At 38.8% G+C, this 21361-nt stretch overlaps 1 protein-coding gene across 10 annotated transcripts in view; it reads right to left on the bottom strand.

Moving 5' to 3' along the window:
- Window positions 1-224: 224 nt before the first annotated feature.
- PHC3 (polyhomeotic homolog 3) overlaps window positions 225-21361 on the bottom strand; it is a 75491-nt gene continuing 54354 nt past the window's right edge. For 7 of the 10 annotated variants that reach the window (XM_080658363.1, XM_080658366.1, XM_080658368.1 and 4 more), the window contains 5 exons: window positions 18616-18775; window positions 17537-17651; window positions 12124-12256; window positions 11801-12032; window positions 1431-1849 (listed from right to left, as the gene is read on the bottom strand). In XM_080658363.1, coding sequence (XP_080514489.1) covers window positions 1695-1849; window positions 11801-12032; window positions 12124-12256; window positions 17537-17651; window positions 18616-18775 — 795 coding nt within the window. In that variant the 3' untranslated portion in view covers window positions 1431-1694. Of the gene's footprint in view, window positions 1850-11552; window positions 11622-11800; window positions 12033-12123; window positions 12257-17536; window positions 17652-18615; window positions 18776-21361 lie in introns of those variants that run through there. The other 3 variants (XM_080658365.1, XM_080658367.1, XM_080658364.1) reach the window with 3 other exon arrangements.

Raw genomic sequence — 21361 nt, 5'->3', positions numbered from 1 at the left:
AAGAGGCATCTAAAGATTAAAAAAATTACCCGCTGTATTTTTGTATAAAAATAATCAACATTCTCTAATGTACACAAAGCCAAAAGATAAATATCTGTGATGTCTTTAATGACATCTTTAGTCTTCTACTAGGTCAACACAATCTTTTTGAAAAGAGCAGTGATAATGACTGAAACCCATAGACTCTTTCCCACTTTTGACAAATATCTATGTATGTTCCTTCAATTATTAAACCATTTTTATTGTATGATAGAAGATAAAAAAAAATTAAACAAATTTTTGATGTCCAGGACTATAAAGCTCTCAATGCTCCCACAACAGTTTTGTTTTGGTGTCACAATTCTAGCAGATCACTAACTGTTTAGTGAAAGGTTTTACTTAAAAATTTCCCCCCTAAAACATGTACATACAAAATTAGACCTCACCATCCAAGAGATATCACTTGGTAAGTGATTTGCCGAAAGCATGCAAGGGTTTAGTCAGGAAAAAGGAATATGCTTTCTAGCTAGACCAACATGTTCAACATTAGAAAAATGCCAAAGACCAAATACATATATCTGCTACAAACTGTTGCCTTGTGGCAAAGGTTATATGTACATTGGTTCATAAGGTATAATCAGATTATGCCTTTTATCAGTACAGAGGAGCAGAGAGAAAAGATAATATGAATCAATATCTTTTGAGAGTCAAATTATTTGTATGCTAGTCCTTATTTTATCGGCCAATTTCATGGATTGCTCCCCTTTTTTTCAGTGTGCATACACTGGGAAAAATACTTCAGCAGAACACTGATGCTACCTGAAATATTTCCATTGTATAATGTATCCCTCTGGGTGAAAAAGAGAATCATCACTCCTACATTAGAGTTTCTCAGCCTTGGTACTACTGACACTTTGGACCACATAACTGTTGTGGAGGGCTGTCCTGTGCATTGTAGGATATATATAATCCCTGTCCTCCATGTGTTAGGAAACCGATAGCTTCCCTCCCTCAGCCCCCTCAGCTATAACAACCAAAATGTCCCCAGGGCAGCAAAACTCATCTCCAGGAAAACCATTGGTCTATATGTACAAAAACTAAGAGGAAAATGTTCTCAGCTACACCAAATTCATGGTCAAGTTTAGAATAACACTGACTCCCAGATCAGTGTTATTCTTGCTAGAATGCATCCTTTTTTATAGACAAAACAACTTTCTAACAGACATTTTTTAAAAATGCACAATGATATTGCATACAATTCCAGTCACTGGACTCCTAAATTATTTTTAAATTACCTCTAATGACAACCTATGGGAAACTTATAGGCTAGAAAAATGTATAACAAAACTGGATTAAAAGAGAAATGTAAATCATTAAATTAGTTTTAAAAGGATTCTTTATATTAATGATAAACATTACTTTTTAAAAAAGTACTATAATACGTTTTTTTTGAAAAATATCATGGCCCTCTATAACAAGTCTTTCAACGTTGTATGTAACCTGTAAAATTAATTTCACCAATGTTGGCTAATTATGAAAATGTATGATGAATTATTAAATCTGTAAAAGAAATGTCAGCTTTTCATGTGGAGATCCCAATGTTCTTGGCTGTCCACCACAATAAATGATAATATTCTAGGCCAACCTGAGCCTTTACCTTACAAGTTTGTTTAAGAAGAATAAAACTGCTGTTATCTCAAAGCCTCATGATCTTGTTAAGATTCCTTCAGAGAGTTGATGCGTGCACAGATCTTCAGGGCAGGGCCAAGCTTGATATTCATTGCACTCATAAGATGGTCTTCTTTTAGCAAGAGAAGGGCCTGTCCATCAATCTCCTGTGCTCTGAACTCATCTGCGATATCCTGGCAGCCTGGAATTTGATCAGAGGAAGGAAGTTAGAATTAATACACAACAATTAGACATTACTCCTAATAGTCACAGTTGTGCTCTCACTGGGTCTGAGTATGTGAAATACAGGCTGAGAAACAAATGAAATTTATTTATGTTAGTCTTGGGTTCACTCCTGAAGAAGAGAGTATTTGATAGTCTAAAAATAAAAATTAATCAAAATCAGGTAAAGCAACTTACTTGGTAATTCTTGTTCTAAAAATAATCTATATATATAAAAGTCTAAGCGACCATCGCAACCTAACGGACGACTGAACAGGCTACGTGGGGCGACCAGGCCAGCAGGGAGGTTTGTGAGGGGCGACCCAACGACTGAGCAGCAGGCTGCGTGGGGCAACCAGGCTGGCAGGGGGGTTAGTGAGGGGCGACCAAACGACTGAGCAGCAAGCTGCGTGGGGCGACCAGGCCAGCAAGGGGGGCAGTTAGGGGCGACCAGACCAGTTGGGGGGGCAGTTGGGGGTGACCAGGCCAGCGGGGGGGGGGGGGGCAGTTAGGGGCGATCAGGCAGGCAGGCAGGTGAGCAGTTAGGAGCCAGTGGTCCTGGATTGTGAGAGGGATGTCCGACAGTCGGACATCCCCCAAGGGGTCCCAGATTGGAGAGGGTGCAGGCTGGGCTGAGGGGACCCCCCCATGCACAAATTTCGTGCACCGGGCCTCTAGTATAGAAATAATTAGTAAGCATCAGATAAAATGTAAGGATTGATCAGTCTAGATATAGCTTATCTTCACAAAGAGGATAATGGTGTCATCTCAAAGCGTGCCACACATGTAACAAGTTTAGATTAATTAGTTGTTATACTTCATGAACTTATCTTCCTATAATATATTCACATATATGTATACAAAGGAATAAAATATAATGTTCTGCCATTTAAATAATTTAGAAATATTTTCTTTTTTTTAAAATATATTTTTATTGATTTCAGAGAGGAAGGGAGAGGGAGAGATAGAAACATCAATGATGAGAGAGAATCATTGATCGGCTGCTTCCTGCACGCCCCCCACTGGGGATCGAGCCCGCAACCTGGGCACATGCCCTGACCAGGAATCGAACCAGAGACCTCCTGGTTCCTGGGTCGACGCTCAACCGCTGAGCCACACCCGGCTGGGCTAGAAATATTTTCTTATGTACCAGAATACCACTTTTATTATTTCTTATAACTTTTAATTTACAACCTCCAATTGGCCAGCACATCTAAAACATTTTTATTGTTCACTAAGGACACAACCAATCCATCAAGATTATAGTATTGCTCTACTGCAGTGGTCGGCAAACTGAGGCTTCGCAAGCCACATGCGGCTCGCGAGCCGCGGTTTGCCGCTCTGCTGACTAATGAGTTTGCCAACTACTGCCTTAGGGAAAAACACTTCAAAAACACTTTAATAATGTACTAATGTCTTTAACCTGAAGTCAAAACTTCTGGGTAAGGGTAATGCCTTACGCAGTGGTCGGTAAACTCATTAGTCAACAGAGCCACAGTTTGCCGACCACTGCTCTATTGCAATATTGCTAAAATGTATTATACTGCTCAACTTGTAATTTCAACTTCAAATCTTAGTATCATTGAACTCATCTCCACTTTTGAAACATAAATTCTCATTGAAATTAGGGACTAGCTAACTAACCTCTTGCCAAAAAACAACATTTCAGCTCTCAGACTAAACCAGGTGCTTTATCAGGTAGCATCTACTTGAACCCCAAATGTTCTTATTATCTACCAAATTTTGCAGTCAGGTTACTCAATAAACTTCTCCACTAAGGATAAGGAAACTAGCACGAAGTTAATGAATTAAGGAACCAAGAGAGAAGAGAATGCAAAATGTAGAAGCTTCCTTAGACAGTAAAATTATAAAATTAAATTTAAGAATAAATACTAATGCCTTAGCCAGTATTGTTCAGTGTTAGAGCATTGGCCTGCACACAAAAGGGTCTCAGGTTTGATTCCCGGTCAAAGACATGTACCTGTGTTGCAGGTTTGATCCCCGCTTCAGTTGGGGTGCATGCAGGAGGCAATCGGTGTGTGTCTAACATCAACATTTCTCTCTCTTTTCCCCTCCCTCCCCCCTTCCACTCTCTCTAAAAATCAATAGAAAAACAAAATAAATAAAAAAGAAATACTAACAGCTTAAAGTCTATTTTATTCAAATCAGTATTCTCAGGGAAAACACAAAAAAATGGAAATTGTTACATTACATCTTTGGCTACCACAACTTTGCAGAAATGATTATCCTCCTCTTGCAAACGTATCATTCTCTTGTTTATATAGATAATGATGTCATCTTCTATAACCCCAGCACCAAACACAAAGCACTGTAAGTGCTAAATATATACTAGAGGCCCAGTGCACAAAATTCGTGCATGGGGGTATGTGTCCCTCAGCCCAGCCTGCACCCTCTCCAATCTGGAACCCCTCGAGGGATGTCCGACTGCCCGTTTAGGCCCGATCCCTGTGGGATCGGGCCTAAACGGGCAGTCGGACATCCCTATCACAATCCAGGACTGCTGGCTCCCAACTGCTCGCCTGCCTGCCTTCCTGATTGCCCCTAACCTCTTCTGCCTGCCAGCCTGATCACCCCCTAACCACTCCCCTGCCAGCCTGATTGATGCCTAACTGCTCCCCTGCCAGCCTGTTTGCCCCTAACTGCCCTCCCCTGCAGGCCTGGTCCCTCCCAACTGCTCTCTCCTGCAGGCCTGGGTCCCTCCCAACTGCCTTTCCCTGCAGGCCTGGTCGCCCCCAACTTCCCTCCTCTGCCGGCTTGGTCACCCCTAACTGCCCTCCCCTGCAGGCTTGATCGCCCCCAACTGCCCTCCCTTGCAGGCCTGGTCCCTCCCATCTGCCCTCCCTGCTGGCCTGATCGCCCACAACTGCCCTCCCTTGCAGGCCTGGTCCCTCCCAACTGCCCTTCCCTGTTGGCCATCTTGTGTCCACATGGGGGCAGGATCTTTGACCACATGGGGGCAGCCATCTTGTGTGTTGGAGTGATGGTCAATCTGCATATTATTCTTTTATTAGATAGGACAGAGGTCTGGTGCACAGGTGGGGGCCAGCTGGTTTGCCCTGAAGGGTGTCCTGGATCAGGGTGGGGGTTCCTTGGGGCGTGGGGCGGCCTAGGCGAGGGGCTTGTGGTGGTTTGCAGGCCAGCCATGCCCCCTGGCGACCCAAGTGGAGGCCCTGGTATCTGGGGTTTATTTCTCTTCTACAATTGAAACTTAGTATCCTGGAGTGGAGCCAAGCCTTCTGCTTGCTCCTTGGCAGCAGCATTTCTATTGGGTTTTATGTATCTTCTATCATTGAAACTTTGTAGCCTTGAGTGGAGGCCTAGGCCAGCAAGGGCAGGCGGAAAGCTTGGCTTCCTCCATTACTGGGGAAACCCAAGCCTCCCTCCTGCTCTCTGTGGCCGTAGCCATCTTGGTTGGGTTTATTTGCATATTCGCTCCTGATTGGCTTGTGGGCGTGGCTTGTGGGTGTAGCGGAGCGATGGTTAATTTGCATATTACTCTTTTATTAGATAGGATATTAAGTGAAGGACTAAATGAGTGAATAAACAAGTAATGAACAAAAAATAGGATCTGCTAGAGAGGAGCCATCTGTAAGAGTAATACAAACACTTTTTCTGTATTTTGCTGTGTGGCCATCTTTTCTCTTGGATTTTTTTTGGCTTCTTTGTTGGTTGTATCTTTCTTGTTTCCTATATTGCAGCCAGCTTATCAATTTCTCTAGTATCTTAATAATTTCTCAAACTTCTAAAAATTGACATTTCAAAAGTACCCTCTGCAGAATTTTTATGATTTTGCCCATTTACCATATAAAATAAATTATATAGTTAAAAGGAATTACTCACCACAGAAAAGCCCCTTTTCTTTTCCCAGAGGTAGCTCTCAAAACTGGGCAGACAAAACTGACTAATCTTGCGTCTAGTTGTGACTTCTTCCTTCTTTATATGAAAGAACTAATGTTCTTCTCTCTTCAGTCTTACTTACAAGAGCACAGGGAAGAAAAGAAGAGAGAGAAAGATAGGGTAGGACTTACTTAGATTCAGAAAACAGGAGCCATGAGAAGTAATGAGGACTATAAGAGCTACATGTGGGAATAGAAACAAGGAGCTCTCCATGAGGAAAATATATAGCATGTTCTTGTTCCTATGCATTATGAGATCCCTCTTCAAATGTCTTCTTGCAGGTGGACAATAAATGTATTAGCAAAATAATAATGAACAAAAAGTTTGGGAAACAGCATGATCAAATATGAATGCATTATCTTCAGAATTTTAGATCACAACTTTCTTAAGCAAACCCAAAAAAAGGGGGTGGGGGAATTATACTCTACATTAGTACAGAAGTTAAAAAATAAAGTGACTTAAAAAAGAAAAAAATAGAAGCAAATATGCTTCTAGAAAATCGAGAAAAATGAATTTTAAAAAAATTCTAGATGCTCAGGGTGTACTGAGCTAAAGTTCTATGAGTTTCTGACATTAAAATCTCCCTTTGTAAAGCGGCTGCATCCTAGGGATATGTACAAAATATATCCCAACTGTAGTAACCAGTCAGCGTAGGTGGCTTTACATCACCAAAAGCAGCTATCAGGGTGTGCACAGACGTGAACACATGGACATGGGTCCCAAGCATCCAGTCACTTTTCCAGAGAAACCCAAAATAAACTCACCCTGCACAAAAAATGGCCTCAATAAGGTTGGTGAAAAGCTATGACCTGCCATTCAATACTACAGAAAAATCAAGTCCCAATGTTAGTATTATGAAAACCAGTAAATAGTCATATTGTATATAATTCCTATACTTTATAAGCCTACAAAGAAACCTAATTTACTGCAGATTCAAAGATCAATAAATCCAGAATAAGTTGATCTTTGCAATGTAACTGTTTCAAGGAAGAGTTGAAGAAGATAACTGCAATTAACTGAAAACAGACAGAATGGTTTAATGCACAAAACTTTATATGAAAATAATTTTTCTTTCTGCTAACAGCTCAGAGATTTGGGTGTACTGCATACCAGCTCTATATGATCCCACCAGAATGGTGCACAAGATGACATTACACAAAGAGAAAACTCTAGGGGTAAATGTAGGTGCCCAGATAAAAGAGGGAAGCCTATCCTCAACTAGAAGGAAAATGCAAAGGCTTACAAAATTTACAAGCTTGTTCATTCTAGGAAAAAAACTTGGGAGTAAACTACTCAGGGAAACAAACAAACAAACAAACAAACAAAAAGCCCTGAATGAGCTCAAAGAGGCTCAAAAGTAAGTTTACAGAGACCAGAGGAACATAGAGAAATGAAGATAAACGCTTTTTCTGGTATGAAAGTTACCTTAAACTACAGGCATTTCAGAGAGAAAAACTTTGAAAAAGAAGATATAAGGGTCATACAAATAAGCTTGTTATTTAACCTATAAAAGTTTGGAAATACTCCCATTTAATCAGTGAAAGAAAAGCAGAGTTATTTTAAGCAGACCCAAGCAATTCTTAATTATAAAGCAGTCTCCTTTTAGTGACATAAAATGTTCTCTAAACACTGGCAATAAGGAGAGGATCCAAGATGGCGGCGTAGGTAAACACCCAAACTGCTGCCTCGCACAACAATTTCAAAACTACAACTAAAAGACAAAATGTCTATCACCCAGAACCATGGGAAAGCTGGCTGAGTGGAAGTTCTACAATTAGAAGGAAAGAGAAAGGAGCATTGAGACGTGCACAAGCGCTGAAAAGCTGAGGTACGGAGGTGCACGATCCAGGCTGGCGGCAGGCGTTGCTTTTTTCAACCCCGATTACTCTAAAATCCAGTTTCTGGGGAGACGCAGGGGACCCAAACTCCTACAGGGAGAAGGTGGACTGTCTGCCATCGGGTTGGAAAATGAGGGTGGCTTGCTTGCAGAGCTGCGCGCAGGAATAATTGTTTACTATGCTGGGGCGCGGGACGTGGGGACGTGGTCGGAGATGCAGAGCGGCTAACTGGCAGCCATTGCTGTTTGCCACGCCCTAGCCTAGTGACGCCCTGAGACCCCACCCAGTACAACCTACAAACCCACCCAAGCTCCAAGCAGCGGCTTTAGCATATGAATGGCCTGCCCTATCGCAGCTTAACCTAGCAAACTTGCAGCCCGGCTCACACAGCTCCAAAACCTCCAAACCACAAGCAAAGAGGAGAAAACTGTAGTTCTCGCTGTAGCTCCTGCTGGGTGGCCTTAGACAGTAGCTGACCTGCACCCCATTGGAGATCCAGAAGCCAGTGTACCTAGTGGTCAGTGTGAGACACCAGATTTCAACTCCTCACATCCATAAGTGACACATTCAAGAGGAAGACTCAGTGAGCACCAAAGCCCCATTGAAACAAGTCCTGCACCATAAGCGTGTCTCCAGCGCAGCAATTCTTCCATTATAGACACAGCGGGTCCTCACAGCCAATTGCCTGGAGGTCAATTCCTCCCAGTGTACCAACAGCAATCAAGGCTTAACTTAACTACACCAAGACTTTGCACTCAGCCCACAAAGGGGTGTACCAAGAGTGTCCACCTCAAGTGTTTGGGGAGGCTAAGCTACTGGCCCCTATAGGTCACCTACCACACAAAGCCACTCCATCAACACAGGGAAGCAGCCAAAATGTGGAGACAAAGAAACATGTCACGAATGAAAGAAATGGAGGAAAGCAAACTACTGGACGACATAGAGTTCAGAACCACATTTATAAGGTTACTCAAGAATCTTCTAAAAACCTCTGAGGAACTTAATGAGACCTTTAAGGATCTTAATGAGAATGCCAAAAAAATGGAAAAGGACCAGTCAGAAATTAAGCATACACTGTCTAAAATAAAGAATATACAGAAACTCAACTGTAGATCAATGTACCCCAAGAATCAAAACAAAGATCTGAAATATGAGGAAACAAAAAACACCCAACCAGAAAAACAAAAAGAAAAAAGAATCCAAAAATATGAAGATAGTGTAAGGAGCCTCTGGGACAACTTTAAGCGTACCAACATCTGAATTTTTGGGGTGCCAGAAGAAGAGAGAGAGCAAAATATTGAAAACCTATTAGAAGAAATAATGACAGAAAACTTTCCCTACCTGGTGAAAGAAATAGACTTACAAGTTCAGGAAGTGCACAGAACCCCATACAAGAGGAATCCAAAGAGGACCACACCAAGACACATCATAATTAAAATGCCAAGGGCAAAAGACAAAGAGAGAATCTTGAAAGCAGCAAGAGAAAAACTGTTAGTTACCTACAAGGGAGTACCCACACGACTGTCAGCTGATTTCTCGGCAGAAACTATGCAGGCCAGAAGGGAGTGGCAAGAAATATTCAAAGTGATGAACAGCAAGAACCTACAACCAAGATTACTCTACCCAGCAAAGCTATCATTCAGAGTTGAAGGTCAGATAAAGAGCTTCACAGACAAGAAAAAGCTAAAGGAGTTCTTCACCACCAAACCAGGATTATATGAAATGCTGAAGGGTGTTCTTTAAGAAGAGGAAGAAGAAGAAAAAGGTAAAGATAAAAATTATGAACAACAAAATGACATCAAATACATACCTACCAACAAGTGAATCTAAAAATCAAGTGATAAAAAATCTGAAGAACAGAATGGACTGGTGAATATAATAGAATTAGGAACATAGAAAGGGAGTGGACTGACAATTCTCAGGGGGAAGGGGGTGTGAGGGGTGCGGGAAGAGATTGGACAAAAATCTTACCCTATGGATGAAGACAGTGGTGGGGGGGTAAGGGCATGGGGTGGGGTGGGGAATCAGGTAGAGGGGGAAAAAGAAGAACACCTGTAATAATCTGAACAATAAAGATTTATTAAAAAGTAAAAAAATAAACACTGGCAATAAAATTAAGTGTCTTGATAAACTCAATAAGACAAGCATCTAAAGTTATAAGCAATAATCATTTTTTTAACTCAAATGAAGCAAGAATGAGACAAAGGAGTTAGCCTTTCTTCCAATAAAAGCAGTCAAGAGTAGCCTCATGGCAAATGGATGTGGGAAAAATTAGAAAATTAGTCCTAAAAAAGCATATGAAATGACAGAGGACTCACTACTACCAATTATTTATTTGCTTGCCAACCTACTTTCTTCAGGATATGAACTACCCTTCATCCCCAAAGGAAAAGAAATACTTTCCACCAAATGAGAACCCCAGCTAACAAACAGCTCACACGCCCCATTTGGAACACTGAGACTACTTCTGAAGATAACAGAATCAAAGTCTAGCCCAGGAGATCAGTATACACTTTAGGGTTAAATCTCAAGATATATAAACTAGTCTAAAATCTAAAAGTTATTTCATTAAGTATTAAAACCACAAATAATAAAGACTCACCATCCTCTGATACATCAGTTTTAATGCAGATTCTAAACCTACATGGTCAACACAACTCACACCTAAGTTTTCTTAGGTGTGTGCTTAAAAATCTTCCGATGGAAAATGTATCCCTCTTAAAACTATTTCTTCTTTCTTTAAAAAGACTATATCTTGTTTTTCTTTAAAAAAAAAAAAGGAAAACCACAAAACTTATTTAGCATTTCTAAAACAAGGTATTGAAAAAATAATTTAGCCCAGTGGGTGTGGCTCAGTGGTTGAGCATCAACCTATGAACCAGGAGGTCATGGTTCAATTCCTAATTTGAGGCATGCAGAAGGCAGCCGATCAATGATTCTCTCTCATCATTGGTGCTTCTATTTCTCTCTCCCTCTCCCTTTCTCTCTGAAATCAATAAAAATATATTTTAAAAGAAAAAAGAATTTAATAAAATCTCATAGAGTTCTTTATATATGGTAAAATGGCTGACAAATTTTTTTAAAGCAATAATACTGCTAAATATACTTTCTTCACTCTCACAGCACATTAGCTGTAAGTTTAGTTCTGAGACAGTGGCCTTCATAGAAAGATTAATTAGCAAAACTAGCTGGGTTAATCTTAATAAGCTTGCAGACAACTGTAAAAGAGATGTATTTTTCTGGAATGCTTATGTCAAGATAAATGGTATGATTCAGAATAAAACCAAAATGGAACAAACATTTAAAAATTTCCTTGTGTTCCATATTCATAAAGCCAAAGTGAATGATAAGATTTGTTGATTTAAAAAATATGTTTCATCTTAACATATGTAACCAGTGTGTAGGTTTCATCATGAGCAAAGGTGCAAATGTCTTTAGTAGCCAGCCCCTTGGAGAAAGTGGACATAAAGATTATTGTCACATTAAAGAAGAAAAGATAAAGAACATAAAGATTAAGCTGATGGAAAGAATCCAAAAATGAGAGAGCAGAAAAACATAAGAAAGTTACCCTATTCTATTGGGATAGAATATCATAACTGAGTGTTAGCTGTCTACTTAAAAAATCAAATTTTGGAACTGTTCTTGATATCTACTTTTTGCAAGAATCAAAGAATGCAGCTTCCTTTAAAAGAAACCAAAATTTAATCATAGTCTAAAAGGTCTTGATTAGCTTTCAAAAATGTAAAAAAAATTATAGTCTCTCTTATTTTAAAAAAAGGTTAAATGTTAAATTAGGAAATAAGGAGGAAACCAAATGGAAAAATAGAGGAGCAGAGGGAAGAAGTGTCTGACTCAATCTCTCTACTGACCTCTTGAGAGAAATCAGACTGAAGAGAAGAGAGCACCTTTAATACCTTCACCGGCTGAGGTGTCACAGCTGAAGCAGGACTAGTCAGTTTTTATCGACTTGAGGGTATGAGAAAATACCCAGTTGTGCTGAGGGAATAAGCAAGAGGAAACAGATCATATTTCAATAGCAAATGCTATTTAACTAATATATATATACATAAGTACTTCTCGAACCCTTTCATGCAATAGGTGCAGATGGATCTAACATCATTCCTGTGTGTGAATGCACAAGAAAAACATTAAGGCCAAAATGCTGAATTACATACCAGGCAAAGAATGAATGAAGGCCCAGACATCATCAACCGTCCATATAGAGGGCTCTGTTTGTGCAACTGGTAGCAAGTCACTGTTCTCAGGCATTTTCCTAATTCTCACTTCTCGCAGCTCACGCTCTCTTTCCCGCTCGCTCTGCCTGCGCAGACGTGTTGTCATAGCAGATGGCACAGGATCTTCATGAGAAGCCAAGTCTTCTTCTGCAGATGGATAAGTAATTGGAAGCTGGAAAATGTAGTACAAGTAAAATACAGCATTGCACTTTCCTTGCATTACTGAAAAGGGTATTGTACATTGAAGCAAGGTTTCTACAGACCTGCCTAAGGATATGTTCTCTTGCTGCCCCATCAGGGCCACTTGGACGACGGCCACGATGCCCAAGACTTTGATTATCAGGTTTACGATTCCAACGACTAAGTGCAAATTTTTTAGAACAGCTAACATTGTACCTAAGAAATTCAAGTAAGAAAAAATATTAAATGATATATGGGACACGCTATTTAGTAGTTAATTATGACTTTAAAGTGAATTTGTGAATCAGTAAGTGGCATATACTTTATTAAGAACTATAATACCTCAGAAAGTAAACCATAGTGTTCAATGGATTTACTTATGCTAATAGACAAAAATTGGCCTCTGTATATATCTATAAAATACATAGCTCTCAATTTAATACTGGATAGGTATTAATATTTTCTCCTAATAACAGCATGATAGTGAGAAACTTTCTGTAAAATAGAAAGGGCAACTGATTTTTACAGCAGCAAAGTAATTCAAGGTTCCAGGAGAAAAAGAAGTTATAAATTAACTATTTAAATGTTCATCAAACCTGGTATTTTCCCAAGTAATAATATCTGAAAATGGATTAATAAAAATAGCTTAATACAGTAGAGAAAGACAAAATCTCAAATGGCTAGTAAAAGATTTTTCAAATATATTACTGAATCAAAGAGTAAAAATGTAAAGGTGAGATTTCAAAATTATACAAGGAATTCATAGCTCTCTTCAGGAAATTTAAAAATACAGAATTCTTTGAAATTGATAGACTATCTAATATTTTTTAATAGACCTTTATATGGCATAGTAACAGCTTAAAAGAGTTCTATGCCATTTATTGGGTTCCAAGGCCCTAGAACAGGAGACTGGGTACTTTTTCTATAAAGGGCCAGATAGTAAATGTTTTAGGCTTTGTGGGCCATTCAAGTATCTGTTACAACTAGTCAACTCTGCAATTATGACATGAGAGCAGCCATACACAATAATGAATGAGCATGGCTGTGTTCCAATAAACATTTATTTAGAAACACTAAAATTTGAATTTCCCATAATTTTCATGTGTCACAAAATATGATTCTTTTGATTTTTTTTTCAACTATTCCTAAATTTAAAAACCATCCTTAGCTCAGGGATCATACAAATATAGGCTACAGGAATGACTCTGTCTGGGCACAGCTTGCCTACCCTATTCCTAGAAAGAAGAGTGAAAAGAAATAATCTAAGAAACAAATTTCAGAAAAACTCAGAAAGGCTAAGGAAAATATATGCAGTTCCTCTTTTTTTACACATATACCACTGCCATTGTAATTTCATGTTTTCAAAACTCTTTTGCTCTAAGATTTTGCAGAAAAATGACAAGAATAAATCCCAATTAACTTTGCTATTGGTAACTGTTCTAGGATCAATATACAGATGCTGAAATAAATTTTTCTCACGTACGTTTTATAAAAATATCAGGAAGTGAAAGTAAGGGGCACTATGAGAATGAACAGGCTTTCCCCCCCCCACCCCCTAAAAATATAAAAAACAAAAAGGTGTCCTGATGGCTACCTCATTTTACCCTAAACAATTTAACAAGCTCCTGCTATGTTCATTATGCTCTTCTATGGGCTCAGCTCTGTCTGCTTCTGATTTCCATTCTTATCAATTGACAAAATTTCTTTCCCCACTGACTAAAGATCAGAAAAGAGAGACTATCTTTACACTTGCTATTTAGTCCCTAAATATTTAGATCTCCAGGACAGTCGTAAACAGCAGCTATTCCTCCCTGACCTAATTTATCTTCTCCCCTTTGCTTTCTCATCTGCATTTCCCTATGTTAGGACCCCTAATCTTCTAAGAGTTTCACCTAAAGGTATAATATGTGACAACTCAGCAATCATCTCTTTGAGAAGAATAATGGTAGCATTAAAACACTTGAAATGTTTCTAAAAAGTCAAGAAATTTAAAATATTCTGAAAAACAGTAGTCCTTCCCCTCAGAGTTTTTAATCATTTAGAACCATAGAGCCACTATTCTTTCCTGTGGTGTACACAAATTGGAAAACTCCCAAGTTAAACAGGAGTTACATAATTTTATTAGGATTATCAATAACATAAAAGGATATCTGAGTAACGGATTGACAACTAAGAAACCAATGAAGCCATTTTGGGAGGAAAATACTTCAATTACTTATTCATTAGTACAAAACTTACCCTAAGTTTTACTAAGTATATTTTAGTGGCACCACACTAAATAATATGTTCAAGCAAGAAATTCCCTAGATGTATAAAATTAAGATCCTAAACTCTTTTTCAAATAGAGAACAAATTTCAAATTAATCAACCTGTACATACATTTCACCTTTCATGGTAAATACCAACATTAGGATTTATTATGTTGACTGTAAACAAAAAGTCAGCCAGATATCTCTCCAGCAGAGTGGATTTATTCAAGAACAAGGAATTACAACCCAGTATATGCAACCGTGGTAAAATACGAAGAGTCAAACACTTCCCTTCTGCTCTTCTATTTTTCTATTCTATTTCCTCAATGAAGGAGAGGAAATGCTAATATATAGGGGTAAAGTAAGTTAGGAAGAGTATTACAAAGTTTCCTTATTGTGCCTTGTGATCATCATTGGTCATGAGAGCTCCCCCTTCTGGCCTCTCCACTTTAAATGAGGTTCCTGTTAATGAATTTTTAGCACTATCAGAATCAGAGGTGCTTGGTTTTTTTTTTTTTTAAATAAATCTTTATTCAGATTATTACAATTATTCCTCCTTTTTCCCCCCATAGCTCCCCTCCACCCATTTCCCACCCCACCTTCTGCCCTTACCTCCCCCCCACTGTCCTCATCCATAGGTGTATGATTTTTGTCCAGTCTCTTCATGAACCCCCCATACTCCTTTCCCCCTGAGAATTATCAGTCCACTCCCTTTCTGTGCCCCTGATTTTATTATATTCACCAGATTATTCTGTCCCTCAGGTTTTTAATTCACTTGATTTTTAGGTTCGCTTGTTGATAGATATGTATTTGTTGTTCATAATTTTTATCTTTACTTTTTTCTTCTTCCTCTTCTTTAGGAATACCTTTCAGCATTTCATATAATACTGGTTTGGTGGTGATGAACTCCTTTAGCTTTTTCTTGTCTGTGAAACTCTTTATCTGCCCTTCAATTCTGAATGATAGCTTTGCTGGGTAGAGTAATCTTGGTTGTAGGTTCTTGCTATTCATCACATTGAAAATTTCTTGCCACTCCCGTCTGGCCTGCATAGTTTCTGTTGAAAAGTCAGCTGACAGTCGTATGGGTGCTCCCTTGTAGGTAACTAACTGTTTTTCTCTTGCTGCTTTTAATATTCTCTTTGTCTTTTGCTCTTGGCATTTTAATTATGATGTGTCTTGGTGTGGTCCTCTTTGGATTCCTTTTGTTTGGGGTTCTGTGGGCTTCCTGGACTTGTAAGTCTATTTCTTTCACCATGTGGGGGAAGTTTTCGGTCATTATTTCTTCAAATAGGTTTTCAGTATCTTGCTCTCTCTCTTCTTCTGGCACCCCCATAATTCTGATGTTGGTACGCTTGAAGTTGTCCCAGAGTCTTCTTACATTATCTTCAACTTTTTGGATTTTTTTTTTTTGCTTTTTGCTTTTTCGGTTGAGTGTTTTTTGCTTCTTTGTAATTCAATTCTTTGACTTGATTTTTGTGTTCCTCTTGTCTGTTTTTGGGTCTCTGTATAATATTTTTTATTTTAGTCAGTGTATGTTTAATTTCTAGTTGGTCCTTTTTCATATCTTCGAGGGTCTCATTATATTTATCGGCCTTTTCTAGGATATTCTTAAAAAGTCTTATAACCGTGGTTTTGAATTCTATATCCAGTCGTTTGTTTTCCTCCATTTCTTTCGTTTGTGATCTGATTCTTTGACGCCGCATTTTCACTGCTTCCCTGAGTTGGTAAGGTAGATTTGTGTGCTAGGTTTCCAATATGGCCCAGTGGGTCTGCCTCCCCAGTTAACCTGAGGTGGACACTCTTGGTGCACCCCTTTGTGGACTGTGTGTACAGCCTTGTTGTAGTTAAGTCTTGATTGTTGTTGGTATCACTGGGAGGAATTGACCTCCAGGCCAGTTGGCTGTAAGGATCAGCTGTGTCTATGCTGGGAGAAGTTCGGTGCTGGAGACAGCCTTATAGGATTAGACTTGCCAAATTGCAATAGCCTCTGTGCTCAGCTTGGATGGGGTGGAGTCTCAGTCTTGGCTTCCCGTCAGCCTTGCCCTTGCGCGCACGTGCGTGCCTTCAGACCTCTCCCTTCCCGGCTCCCGAGTCTCCGCCCGAGAGTCCAGACTCCCCCCACAAGAGCGTGGGTCCCCAGGGGCTCGCCTGGAACTGGGGTTCACTGCAGATAGAACTGGGGCTCAGGGCATTCAGGAGCCTCTGACTCCCTTCCACTAGGGAAAGCCTGTGGCAACCTCTGCAGCCTTTGTGCGCACTGGCGTGTGCGCGCTTTCAGTCCTCCGCCTTCCCCGGCTCCCGAGTCTCCGCCCGAGAGTCCAGACTCCCCCCATAAGAGCGTGGGTCCCCAGGGGCTCGCCTGGAACTGGGGTTCAGTGCAGTCAGAACTGGGGTTCAGTGTGGTCGGGGGCTTCTTTCCCCCTTCCGCCAGAGAAAGTCAGCCAGGCTCTCAGCCGCCCTTCCTCTCTGCGCGCACAAAGACCCTTTGCTGTACCTCCAATTCTATGTGAGCTTTTCTATTTCCTTCTAATTGTAGAATTTTCACTCAGCCAGCTTTCCTGTGGTTCTGGATGGTGTCCGTTCTGTCTTTTAGTTGTAGTTTTGAAATTGTTGTGCGAGGCAGCAGTTTAGGTGTTTACCTATGCCGCCATCTTGGTTTCTCGGTTGGTTTTTTTTTTTTAATGTAAACTAAACTTGAGACTAAATGAAGATATTCTGTTATCAATACTATTTACCTGTAATATTACTATTGCAAATACATATTTAGAAAAGATAGTTATTTTACTGACAATATAACTATGTAGGGAACATGGATAGCTGTCCTATTTAGAAACCTAAAATTAATAGGATACATTAAAACAAAAGAAAACATTTTAAAACAAAACAAAGTAAATCCAGGTATTTTAATATTAACAAACAAAAATCAGATGATAAAACAAAAACTGTTTGAATATCTTGAAGACTAGTAGTCTATTCACAGGAGAGATTCTCCTAAGCATATATTCTTACCACCAGGAGATTGCTACTTCGATATTAGATTATGCTGAAAAACTAACTGTAAGTGTTATGACTATATAACTTTCAAAGAGCAAAATTTAATAACTACCAAAGTAGCTCCATATAACATCTACTTGATAGTATTCCTCTATATTGTAATATCTAGTTTTGACTACTGGTAAACTCTACAAGTTTTTTGGTTTTGTTACAGTGGTGGGTTTGTGCTTTAGGAAATTCAAAATAGAAATACCTTTTGGCACATGACATAGTGCAGAATCGTTTTGACCGCAGAAATTCATTAGCATATCCCATCTTCCCACAGAATTCACACTTCAGCAACTCGCTGTCCATTTCTTCTAATGTCTCTAAAAAAGAAGGAAACAAAGAAAAAACCTCACAAAAATTTAATTGTGGCAAATTTTCATTTAGCCTCTATTTTGGTGGGATGCTGCTAGTTCAGACCTTCCAGGAAACTTAAAGGAATGATCTTCGAATTTTTCTTTTCTTTCTTTCTTTTTTGATCTTTGAATTTTTCAATCCACAGCCACTTTGGCAGGGCAAAGCCCCCAAAACCAACCACCTCCATAAATTCCCTCCTTGTCCTGCACTGCATAAAAATTTTATGGAGTTTACTCTATACATAGGCAATACATTTTAAAGCTTCATTTTGCTAAGAATGCAATATGTCTAAAACATGCAAATAACTTTATTAAGCACTGTAAGAGAAATGAAGATAAGACAAAGCCACTACCCTGCAGGAGGAACACTTTCAAAAAGCACCTTGTAGGATATGAATTTTAGTACATTGTGCCATGGAGATATATAGCACATCCTCAGGTAAAGATTACAAAAAATTTTCAAAAATGAATGAATTAATTTCAGATGAAAATGCTAATATATTGAAGATAATTACTTAGATATCAAACATCAGAATAAGGAAAGTCTAAAGCCAAACAACTCAGAAGCTCTAACTATTTAAGGAAACTCAATAAAACAGTCATTTATTTAAGTCTGCTTGGAAAAAAATACAAAAAGTTGGTTGTTTTGATGCTAAAATTTTTAATTACTTTCATGTATAATGAAATTTTTCCCACCTACATTCTTTCAAAAGTCAAATTAACTGATAGTATGTAAATTAACCAGTCTTATTTTTATTAATTGGCTATTAAGAGTCTGGTTACCTTTCCCATTATTTTAATCAAATAATGCATTCTTGAGAAAAAAAGTAAATACTTCCAAGTAAAAATCTGTGTGGAATAAAAATCCATATCTGTTTCAAGCAGTGAAAGTCAAAGTTAATTAAGGGTATCTTAAGTAAAATCCACAGACCTTCAGCAATCATGTCTTCCAACTCTGTGTCAGATGAATTATCTGCATGCTTTGTATTATTCTGTAGCTCTGGCTGAACACACACAGAATTTATCACCTGATTATCCAAGAGAGGTCTTTTTTTCACAGGCTGTTCTATTAGCAAAGATGAACGACTCACCTTTAAAACAGAGAGAGGATAAAATGAAATAATGTTTTTAAAGACTTTTAGAAATAAGTTGGTTAAAAAAACTCTTGAAGCCCAGCTGGAATGGCTCAGTGGTTGAGCGTAGACCAATGAACCAGGAGGTCGGATTCAATTCCCGCTCAGGGCATATGCCCAGGTTGTGTGCATGATCCCCAGTGGGGGTGTGCAGGAGGCAGCCGACAAATGATTCTTTCTCATCATTGATGTTTCTATCTCTTTCTCTCTCTCTGACATCAATTTTATTTATTTATTTATTTATTTATTTATTTATTTATTTTTATATATTTTATTGATATTTTACAGAGAGGAAGGGAGAGGGATAGAGAGTTAGAAACATCGATGAGAGAGAAACATCGATCAGCTGCCTCCTGCACACCTCCCACTGGGGATGTGCCCGCAACCAAGGTACATGCCCTTGACCAGAATCGAACCCGGGACCCTTGAGTCCGCAGGCCGACGCTCTATCCACTGAGCCACACCAGTTTCGGCTGACATCAATTTTAAAAAAACTCTTGAAAAAATGGTATCAGTGATCATTTGCTTGTCCAATTGATCTGATACAGTCATTAAGTGCTTTTTCCTTGAGAAAAGTATAGGCTATCTGGACATAAACACAAGTCATCAGCAATATAAATGCTTCAAAGTCTCTGTCAAATGGAACTTAGCATCCTAGTTTAGGCAAGTAGTTAAGAAAAAGTCTTCTTTAAAAAATCAGTAATATGTTCTTATTTGCCAGTTCCTTTCATTTTTTTCTGTAACAACTTTTAAGATTTTTCATGTATAAAACTTTTTACCAGTATTTGTAGGGTTATCTCCTCAGGATAGATCATTTTTATGTGTATTATACAGATACAGTAATGGCAAAAAAATGGGGAAAGCACATGAAGACATTTCTCTAAAGATGACATACAGATGGCTAAGAGACGTATGAAAATATGGTCAATATCATTAATCATCAGGGAAATGCAAATTAAAACCACAATGAGACTTAGTGTAATGAACACATTGTAAGGTATATAAATGTCAAATCACTATATTAAATACCTGAAACTAATATAATATTGTATACCAATTACAATTAAAATAGAGATAAGGGAACTACTGTTCAGTGTTTAGGTGATTTCTTTACAAAAGAAAGAACGACTAGAACGCAAGTCTCCTGATTCTTAATTCAGCAACCAAATCTACTATAATCACAAAAAGAAATGGGAAAAAGCCACAAATATTAACATTAAAATTAACAAAAAATTAAAGTATGATCAGTATACTTAGGTCATGAATAATACTTATTTTAGAACTGTTTTCAGCAAAAACAGTCCAGATCAAAAATAATTACTGATTTGCTAGTGAACCCTGAGCTAATCTGAAAAAACAGAATCTCTTCTTCTATTTAAGAATGAGGGTTAATTCTCCAATGTCTGCCAGCCACACTTGGTCAAAAATAGCTTATTAAAAGTTTATATATTTAATTTTAGAAAATAATCATCCATATACTTTTAAACTGTGTTCATTTCAGTTAGTATATTTAATATGCCTCATGTAAAATTTATAAAAATTATTGCTGTAAAAAACTATAATATTCAGTGCTGCTAAGGTTATATACTTACGGTGTGCTAATAAATTTAAATAATATTTCCAGAAAATAATTTAGTAATATATATAGAATCTTACAAATATACATGTAAATATAAATGCATGCCAGTACTTCTAAGGAATTTATGCTAAAGAAATTATTTAAAATGTGGATAATTTATATACAAAAATATTCCTTTCAGACTATTTGAATAGTGAAAAAATGGAAACTTAAATGTCCAACAATAATGGAAGGATTACATAAATTTTGGTTGTATATAAAGTAGAATATAATGTAACCTTTCAAAATGTTTCCAAAGTACTATTAATCATATGAGAAAACTAGAAGCCCAATGCACGAAATTCGTGCAAGGGCCTTGGCCCCCGCCACCGCTGTCTCTGCCTCGGCCCCCGCCCGCCGCAGCTTTGTCTGGAAGGGTGTCCGGTCTAATTAGCATATTACACTTTTATTATAGGTAAGTGCTCAAGATATACTAAGTGAAAGAAGCAAAACAATATATATAATAATCATCTTGATCATATAAAAATATATATATATAAACTAGAGGCCCAGTGCACAAAATTCATGCATGGGGGGGCGGGGAGTCCCTCAGCCCAGCCTGCACTCTCTCCAACCTACGATCCCTCTCACAATCCAGGACTGCTGGCTCCCAACTGCTCGCCTGCCTGCCTTCCTGATTGCCCATAACCACTTCTGCCTGCCAGCCTGATCATCCCCTAACCATTCCCCTGCCAGCCTGATTGCCCCTAACTGCCCTCCCCTGCAGGCCTGGTCACCCCTAACTGCCCTCCCCTGCAGGCCTGGCCCCCTCCCAACTGCCCTTCCCTGCAGGCCCAGTCGCCCCCAACTTCCCTCCTCTGCTGGCCTGGTCCCTCCCAACTGCCTTCCCCTGCTGGTCATCCTGTGGCAGCCATCTTGTGTCCACATGGGGGCAGACATCTTTGACCACATGGAGGCAGCCATCT

This window comes from Plecotus auritus (genome assembly GCF_963455305.1).
Source record: "Plecotus auritus genome assembly, chromosome: 2".
Taxonomy (NCBI): domain Eukaryota; kingdom Metazoa; phylum Chordata; class Mammalia; order Chiroptera; family Vespertilionidae; genus Plecotus; species Plecotus auritus.
The sequence above is the reverse complement of the archived record's forward strand: the minus strand, read 5'-3'. Positions and strand labels throughout refer to the sequence as shown.